The 9,868-nt window shown below is 39.1% G+C and overlaps 1 protein-coding gene across 1 annotated transcript; it reads left to right on the plus strand.

The window, feature by feature from the left end:
- The first annotated feature begins 266 nt into the window (after positions 1 to 266).
- Positions 267 to 1,684, plus strand: LOC110927011 (LOB domain-containing protein 41). The gene is made up of 3 exons (XM_022170610.2): positions 267 to 450; positions 1,115 to 1,548; positions 1,634 to 1,684. The coding sequence occupies exons 1-3, from the start codon at positions 267 to 269 to the stop codon at positions 1,682 to 1,684; spliced, it is 669 nt and encodes a 222-aa protein (XP_022026302.2).
- Positions 1,685 to 9,868: the final 8,184 nt, after the last annotated feature.

A 9,868-nucleotide genomic window follows, 5' to 3' on the forward strand; every position in this document is an offset into this window, starting at 1 on the left:
TTTTCAAGGACCCGGTATAATAACTAAAACAACCCAATTAAGTAAAATATTTCTAAAATAGTCACACTTTTTAGAATGTCCATAAAGGAAAATATTTAGGGTATTCATGAGAAAGGTGACACTTTTTGTATGGAGTGTTCTTTCCATGTTGTCTTCTCAATGCAACTACGAGTCGCCACATCATATCCCTTAAATCAACAACTGCAACACTTTTATATATATACCCACATTCATCTCCACCTTCGATCGGATCATAACTCGATAAAATGAGCTGCAACGGATGTCGGGTTCTGCGCAAAGGGTGCGAAGACGATTGCATCCTCCGCCCATGTTTAAGTTGGATCACATCGTCGGAATCACAAGCCAATGCCACCCTTTTTCTTGCAAAATTCTATGGACGCACTGGTCTTCTTAACCTAATCAGCGCCGGCCCACGCCACCTCCGCCCCGGTACAATTTTTTTTTTCTTTTTTGTAAACCTGAATATACATGGTAAAATGAAAACTTATACAAGTTGTGAGAACTTAGAGAATTTGGCCTGACGAAAGGCTTCTTAGAAAAAAAAATTACAAAAAATCCCAAAAAAACTAGTTCTTTTTTTTCATTTACGGCAGCCGTAAAATGCTGTAAAAAGTTTCATGCTTATGTTATCAGCTTTTTACAACTCCTGTAAAAGGCCGAAAAACACCACTTCGAAATCAGCAGTACGTTTTTTTCTAACATTTTAATCTAGGGCGTAAAAAATTGGGGCAAAACTCGGACGGAAATGCCGAGTTCTCTAAGTTCTCACAATTCGGAAGGGTCAAGCTTGTTTCATTTTGAGTTCGATTTCTGAAGCTGGAGCTCGGCTTGTTAATTACTTAATAATTATTTAATTAATTTATTTCTGTATTTTTATAATTAGTATATGTTTATAAGTATTTTTTATATGAAATATAACACATAGTATTTAAATATTGGTTATCATAATTTGGGTAGAACAATTTTGTTATATAAATATATATACTTAGTATATTAAATACAAATTACTTTAATGAAAAGTTTGTTTAGAGTCGTGAGCTCCCTCAAGAAATATTTAAGTCTTTGTTCATAATATTTTAATATACTGTTACAGAAATATTTAAGTCACTACTTCATGAGGCTTGTGGTAGAATTATGAACCCAACATATGGTTCAGTGGGGTTGATGTGGTCCGGGAACTGGGAGCAGTGTCAAGCAGCGGTTGACTCTGTGCTTCAAGGCTCTACAATCAAGCAATTCACAACCAATAACAACCATGATACTGCTGCTGTTATGCCTCTTGAGGGTTGTGATATACGACATCTCTCTAAGGTCCCAGACGCTGAGTGCCACCGTGTGAAGATCCGCAACAAGTTTAAAAGGCCCCCTGGTAGTTTTGGTTCTGGTTCTGGTTCGGCTTTCCAGCAAGTAACTTCCACCAACTGTCGTGCTGAACCCGCTAAGTGCAAAAACACGGGGAGGAATTGGAAAGAGCCGAAGGGAACCCGGGCTATTAGCCATAAGTCATTATCTGTTGAGACTGTGGAGGCTAGTTTCTTAAACTAGTTATAGTCGAGTTTGTTATATGTTATAGTTATTATTATTTGATTTCTTATTTATTTTTTACAACCAGGTTGATGATAACGGAAGTGGGAAGGTTCTCTTGGACTTGACTCTCGGATAAAGCTAGATTGTGTTCATTGCCTGTTTAGATCGATATTGGCAAGACACTATATATATTTATATTTCTATTTAAAAAGGAAATATGTTTTTGAAATGCAAGTTTATGAATTTATGGTTTTGTCTGTCAATGTTTACGTTCTTACAGGCTACATTTTGACGTTTTCTTATATTATTTAGCTTGCTCAACTCGATTCTTTTGTACAATATTTTTGTGGCCGCCCATTTCTACTCGAATAGATCAAAAAATAAGGGGATAAATTGGGGAGAGTGGAGTAGCTTTGTAAATATGTAAATTGTTTTGTTGTGTTGTTTGGTCGGCCCGGTTTGGGTCGGCTGTTTCGTTAATGAAGTATACTTTTCAAAAAAAAAAATTATCAGAGAACGACCATTTAACATAAAATTAAGTAGCTGTTCTAACAAACAGTATCAAAAAATAAACCAAAATTTCTCAGTCACAACAGTATCAAAAAGTTAAAAAAAAAGTTGTTGGTTTTCAAAATAGTCAAGTTCTCCAGGAAGCTAGTGTTTTTAAAATGCCCAACAGGCAATGTGAAAGCACCGGATCGATGACGAACATCAAACATTGCACTTGATTCAAGACATGAAGAACAAAATATGAAGAACATGATAGAAAGATGTAGAAGATGAACTCTTTATTATGAATCAGTCATCACAGATTACACAAACCAAAGGAGTATACATCATCTACAAGCTGGTTTAGATCACAAAGATCTAAACCCTAGCTCTCTCTCACTAACACATAGTCTCTCTCTCTCTCTAAAATTCACACAGAAGGATGAACGAGTGGGAGAGGTGCACCAAGCTACAAGAGTTGCCCTAATCTACACAATACACACATATATATAGGCTAGGGACTAAACCTCGGACAAACCAATTCTACACCAAAACTCAGACAAAAGTTCTCCTAAAACTTGGACAAGTTGTCCCTAGGAACTTCTTGGGACCAACTTTACATAAAACTCTGACCAAGAAATTCCTTCCAAAACTTGGACAAATTGTCCCTAGGAACTTCTTGGGACTAACTTTCAAGACATGTACACTAAAGACCCTAACAATTGGAAGGCATGCACTTTTCACCCAAAGTGCATTAACAACTCCCCCTTGATCAATGCAGGTCTTCATGTGGTCTTGAATTCTTCGTTATGGTTGACTTTAACTTGGACTTCTGCTTTGTTTGACACAGAAATGATAAGCGACAGTTACCCGGCAGGAACTGCACTTACAGTGCTGTGAAAGCACCGGATCGATGACATACATGAAACATTGCACTTGATTCAAGACATGAAGAACAAAATATGAAGAACATGATAGAAAGATGTAGAAGATGAACTCTTTATTATGAATCAGTCATCACAGATTACACAAACCAAAGGGGTATACATCATCTACAAGCTGGTTTAGATCACAAAGATCTAAACCCTAGCTTTCTCTCACTAACACATAGTCTCTCTCTCTCTAGAATTCACACAGAAGGATGAACGAGTGGGAGAGGTGCACCCAGCTGCAAGAGTTGCACAAAGCTTTCTCTAAATCGTTACCCTAATCTACACAATACACACATATATATAGGCTAGGGACTTGTAAGGCCTCCTAATCCAAGATCTCACTCAGCTAAAGCAACCAACAGGTGTGCGGAATCCACCTGATGATCAACCACTGTAGATGAAACACAAGAATGCAAGGATTTGAGAGAGAAATCAAGAATACACTGAGTATTCTTGATGAAGATGAATGACGTCACTCACACAAAGCGCCGCCAGACAAAACACAATGATTAGGGCACAGAAATTCACACAGAAATCGTTACCTTGTCTATTCCATATTAAAGTAAATATACAAGGTGAAACCCGGACTTTCAAGACTAACTAGAAAGCCCGGATAAAACAAATAGCACACAGCAAGCACAGAGCTTTTGCCACAAAACTCAGACAAAGTCTAATCTATACAAAACTCAGACAAAGCAAAAACTCAGACTAACAAAAACTCTTCCAAACCTTGGACAAGTTGTCCCTAGGAACTTCTGTAGGTCCCTTTTTCGCGGAGGATTACGAACCTAAACCTTGTTATACAAACCTACTAGCGAGTGCGGAATCCAGGCTAGCAAGCAAACCGAGTTAGTAGCAAGTAGAGAAACAAACACACAAGTTCACCGATTAACACAACTTGTATTAATGCAATGAGGGTTCGGTTACAAGCTCAATGTTTACAGAAATGTTCTATAAACTCTCTAAGTGTGTGTGAGTGTTTCGGACAGAATGCTCTCTGTTCTTGTCTGTGTGCATCTATCTTCTGTCCTCAACACTGCATGGGTATATATATACCCATATACAGCAGGTCTGCTCGAAGGATTCGAAAGATGGTCCGAAGGATCATCTTTCGGATACAATGCTTTCGAAGGATCAGGAAGGACCTCGAAGGATCATCCTTCGAGGACCATCAGTCGAAGCATATCTTTCGAGGTGATCGAAGGATCTACATTATCCTTCGATCACTCATCCTTCGAGCCAGACAACTTCCAACAAGTTTACTTACTGTTGACTGAGTCAAACCAGGAGGACGGTTGACTTGGTCAACTTACATGACTTACAAGGACATCGTTTACATCGTGACTGAATACAGACAAAGTACAGACACAAGTGCACCAACAAACTCCCCCTTGGCTGTAGCTTTGTCTTTATCTTCTATGGTTGTAGACTCGTCTCGAACTTAGACGATCTTTGGTCTTCGAGTTCCCAAAACTCTGATGTCCTTTCAAGTCTTCAATGTCGGAGAATCTTCAAAGTCTTCACGTCTTGAAAGCAGAGAGTGTATCAACAAACTACCCGTATCATGTAGGAAGTGTGTTGACAAACTCCCCCTTAACATAAGCTCCCCCTTGAGTTATGCTCGTGAAAAGACTTTATCTTTATGAAGTGAGATCCTTGTGGTGTTGATGATGGCCAGCGGCAACTCGATCATCTTCATCTTTTGAGCGCCTTCTCGTCGTGTCTTCATTCCAAAGCTTGTCATCGACCATGTTCTCCTAGCCTTTAGAATCTGCACATGCAAGAAATCTAAACGCGTAATGAGAACAACTGCTTGGAATATAGTATAAACAAATGACACACGAATGACCATGTCACAATCAAACACCGTCCGACAGTTTGAAAGTTTAATAAATTTATCAATTTTAAAGTCTAACTTTCAAAACTTGCAAATTTTGACCGTTTATGAAGATTTAGTCAGTTCGGTTTTCATTCATGTTTCAGGTAACGAAGACTCGAGCTCCAACATCGTACGATCGAAAATAAAGCAGAAATAAAATCTTTTTGGCTTTTAAGAAATTTATATTAAAACACACCTAAAATCTTTTTGGTATTTTTGAAAGTAAAAGACAACAATTTAAAATCCTTTGAGTGTTATCAAACGACATCACCGCTAATGTCGTGCTGATATGCACCAAACGACGAAACTGTTTTTAAAAGAAAAATAATAAAAGTTAAGCAGTAAATAAATAAATATATACACACATTCTTTTTGCGAGTTTCGAGGGTAAGAGAATCATATCAGTGTACGGTCATGCCAAAACACTCTTGTTGTTCAGTTAGTTAACATTAAGATAAGCATCCTATAACAATTATCGGTATTGTTGTCCACTTAAGCTCAACTTATCAGATGTAATCATGTTTAGAGGATACGTTAAGGTATGATTTATACTTACCGACCGGTGTTCATCCACATCACGACACATTCCCGTATCAAGGTATGCACGAGAGTTCATCTTACCGGTGAATATACCGATTATCATCTGTTTGACCGTATAAATTGTGAGATACTCACTTATTTTGATTTGAAAACAAGCCCTATGTGATGTAATCACTTATTGATGAGGAACTTGATTTTCGTATGCATGAGGGCACAGGTGCAAGTCCGTGAACAGGTCAGTACTTCCGTACAGCAGAGAGACGAACTTGACACCCGGAAAAATGTGATATTTTATCACTTATTTGTTTTGGACATGTGATTGTTTATCACTTATTGAGGTCGAATGCAGTATGTAAATATGTACACGTATGTATAGTATCATGGAAGATCTTAGACTTAGTCTATTTATAGAAGCAACCATGATACCCAGATGATAAGCAGCATAAAGACCGAATATCTCAGAACCTCGGCAATCTATCAAACGAAATTTCGGTACTAAGACCATATGCCAATGAATGGTTCCCACCTGATCTTCAGTCGATTAAGATTTATATCACCCTGCACACTTTAAAATGATTGTGAGCCTACCGATACATCTTATATAGAGCTGCTTATCGTTTTGCATTTAAGGTTTAAAGAGGTTTAGATAGACCACTGATGTACTATCATTTTCTCTTTTGCTCGCCAGGAAACTCATTTTTGATTTTCTATTGTTTTTGTGTTTTTGAAATTTTTCGATGTTTTTGGATTTTCAGATTTTTGGATTTACTCCCCCTAAAATCAATAAACGAAGATAAATTTAAAACACACAAAGATATTTACAAAAATGATTTTCCGATGTTGGTTTACTCTTGTGCTTGACCTTAATGCCGTTTACCAAAATTAAGTTTTATCAGAAAAGATTTAACAAATTTTGGAAAAATGAGTTGGCATGTCGGTAAGCGGTGCGGACCATGACAACATTGATGAGTTTCAACGTGTCAGGTCAAAGAGTGCTGTTTGAGATAATAATAATTCACAAAGTAGCTCAAATATCGACAAGTATAGGAGAGATTAAGAATTTAGAGGCGTATCCTGCAATTGTTCCGTGCATTGCAAGGAATCTAAGCACTCTCCCAACTGGATATCCACCCGGTGTGGACTTCAAAGTCGAATTTGCAACTACTGAAAAATCTCTTGACAGCAACAAGCTCATAAACCTCCGGGTCCGGCTGGTCTTCCACATTGTACCAGTGAAGGTCTTGACTTTCTCTTTCAGAAATGGTGTGCGGATGTTCAATCCATGCAAGGGCATCGACACACATTTCACTTCATTCGTTCCTGTGGACCCGATTAAAACCAGAATGACCAAATTTTCGGCACGTTCTTCATTTGGTCGAATTTTGCATCTTCATACAGCCACATTTTCTTTTTCTTTCCTCTTTCTCCATCAAAGGCAACAATTTCTTCTGTCGCCTATCTTGTGCAAGGACATTCCACTATCAACAATCCTAAGACTATCAATAGTTCCTCCTGGAACTTCCTGCACACTCATTCAGAGATTAGTTGGAGAGAGGGACCCAAGCCATTGTGGTCTTGGGTCTTCCATTTTCATCAATGACAATAACTTCTCGTCTTTGATGGTTTGTAAATTGTGATGGTCCCCCTGATTCAGTAACCGATTTAGGTTTCCATGTCTGTTTTGTTTTATCAGTGTCATTCTTTAAAATTTTAACTTCATTACAGTTTGAAGTTTTTGAATTTGTTGATTTTACAGAAACAGATTGTTTTTGAACCACATCGGTTTTAATTGCCTTTTCAATCCTTTTGACCTGTTGGCGTTTCTGCTTCTTCTCCCTTTCTTTTACAAGTCGGGGATCTTGTTTTGTTGAAACAGATGGCTTACGGTCATTGTGATCACGGGGAGCATCAACCTTTTCTTTTTGCTTATGAAGATAAGGGCAATTCCGAATTATATGCCCAATAGTTCCACACTCAAAACATGATCTTCGTTCAACATACCTCGAAGAATCATGTGTTCTCTTAGCCGATGATGTTGAACTTTGTGAACCCGAGGTACTAGGCTGTGAACTGTTTTGTTCATTTCTTTTCAAAACAGTAGCTCTCTTGACAAAATCTAAGTTAGATTTATTTTCAAACGTTTCAATTTTGTCCGTTCCCGTCGATTTCACAAAGTTAACATTTTTCTTCTTCTTTTGATTCGGCTTCTTCTGGACTTGAGCCGGTGCCTTTCCTTTGGGCTTGGTGTGATTTTGCTCTTTTGGCATTGCTGGTAATTTCTTGTTGCCAAATTGTTTTCGAACTTCAGCCTTTGGGATTGGAGGACACTGTGTAACTGTAACATGTGGTCCTTTCTTCCCCAAAAACTTACTTGTCGAATTTTCAAAGACTTTACTGATTAAGGATTGATTAACGTTCTTAATAGGAAAATCTTTGTCTGAGTAAATTTTATCATCACCAACCAAAGTGTACAGCAATGTCACACTCTCCGACTCCTTCTCAGACGAGGACTCAGTTGCAACAGTCTTAGCGGGTTTGACAGGGGGATCACATAGAATGTGATTCTCAAGAGGTATGTCCTCATTTTTGACTACCGCATCAGACTTTGCGGGAGAAGCATCATCAGATTCATCATCTGAAGAATCAGCATCCTCAACCTCAACTGGAGGATCCTGTTTCTGTTCAGCAGTTACAGATGTATCTGCTGACACATCCGAATCTGAGGATACTTCTTTCTGGTATCCGAGTCCTGCTGCAAACTCCTTCACATCAAGAGGAACAGATGGTTCGAAGAACACTCTATCCTCCTCATCAGGCATGGCATCATAATTGTGTCTGACTGGTGGTGGGCATTTTTTGTATCCTATGCATGTGACATCCTTCTTTTCTTTCTGAACGTCAATGATGTGATCCAACACGTAGCTAGAGCTCAAATAGCTGTCTAGCTTGAGTTGGATTGCCTCACTTTCCGTTTTTACACAGACCATTTCTTTTTGCATTGCCTCAAGACGTGAGATGTACAAATTAATGTCCGTTTGTTTTCTGGAAACCATTTTAGTCAATTCAGTTTTATCTTTCTTTAATGTCTCTATCATTGACTTAAATTCCTTTTCATGGTTTTCATAAAACATATTGGCTTCTGTGCATTTTGAAAGATCCACAGTCAACTTCTGATTGTGGATGAATGTCACATCATATTTTTCTTGCAAAGCCTCGTGTTTGCTTTGCAATGCACACCACTCATCATTCAAGGAACCATGTTTGTCTTGCAAGTCAAACAAACTAGCTTGTAAAGCATCATGTTTGGCTTGCAACTCAGACATGCTTGCCTCAAACTCAGCACATTTAGCCTGCAAGCTATCACAGTTATCACAGTTTACAGCAATGGGTTCATCGACACATACCTGACTTGAAGAACTGTCGACATTAGCCATAAAGGCTGAATGGAGAGAAGACGAAGTACAAGCAGCTTGATCCACCAGAACAGATCTTCTTTGAGTTTCTGCTGCAGCTTCCTCCAAAAGTTCATCAATATCAGCATCAACTGAGACACCAGATGTCTCGCCCATATTCTCATCGCCTGACCTAGATGAATCTTCATCAACACTCCTGCTGTACCCAGAAGAGTCTTCATCCTCAGAAGATTCACCACCACTGGCGGAAGATTCTCCACCACTGGTGCTAACTACATCCTTCACAACTTGAGCAAAGCAAGCTGTACCATTAGGAGCATCACCACCAAACTGGATTGACCAGTCGCAACCTTCATCCATCTGAACTACAAGTGCCCGGTTGGCTTGATTGTTGACAGGCACTAATGTACGTTCATTATTTCTGTTCTGGTTCTGCTGGTTGCCCTGGTTTCTGAAGGGGTTCTGGTTTCCATGCTGTGCTGGCTTTGCACATTCCCGTTTAAAGTGACCCCGTTCACCACAGTTGAAGCACTTTACAGCTTGCTTATCGAACCCATACTTGGTGTCTCGCTTACTTTCCAAGCTGGTTCTGCCAGTACTTTCCATCCAATCCTTTGCTCTTCTCACAGCACTAGCAAAGGCCCACTTGATATCCATCAAGTCCATCTCTTCTTTATCTATCTGCCGATAGTCTTCCTGTGTCAGATTAATGTTACCAATCTGACCTTCTATCAACCCACAGTACGCGCTCACTATAGTGTTAAGTAGCTCCATGTGTTCCTTGGCTACTTCTACACTGACTTTGGAGAAGCTTGAAGTGTCGAGCTGTACTGTACTTGGCTTTGATTGTTGACCAGCAGATGATGTTCCTCCATAACATGCACGTTGTTGTTGAGCAGGAGGAGGTGGAGGTGGTTGGATTGGATTTCCAAATATGTCTGTGGTGGGAGGTGGCTTAACAGGAACTTGTATTGGATTGCCAAAACAATCTGTACTTGTGACAAACGCCGTTTGAATTGGAGCATGTGAACCAGTTCTTGCAGACGAAGAGCTGGAGGTTCCATAAT

This window comes from Helianthus annuus, chromosome 12, assembly GCF_002127325.2.
Source record: "Helianthus annuus cultivar XRQ/B chromosome 12, HanXRQr2.0-SUNRISE, whole genome shotgun sequence".
Classification (NCBI taxonomy): domain Eukaryota; kingdom Viridiplantae; phylum Streptophyta; class Magnoliopsida; order Asterales; family Asteraceae; genus Helianthus; species Helianthus annuus.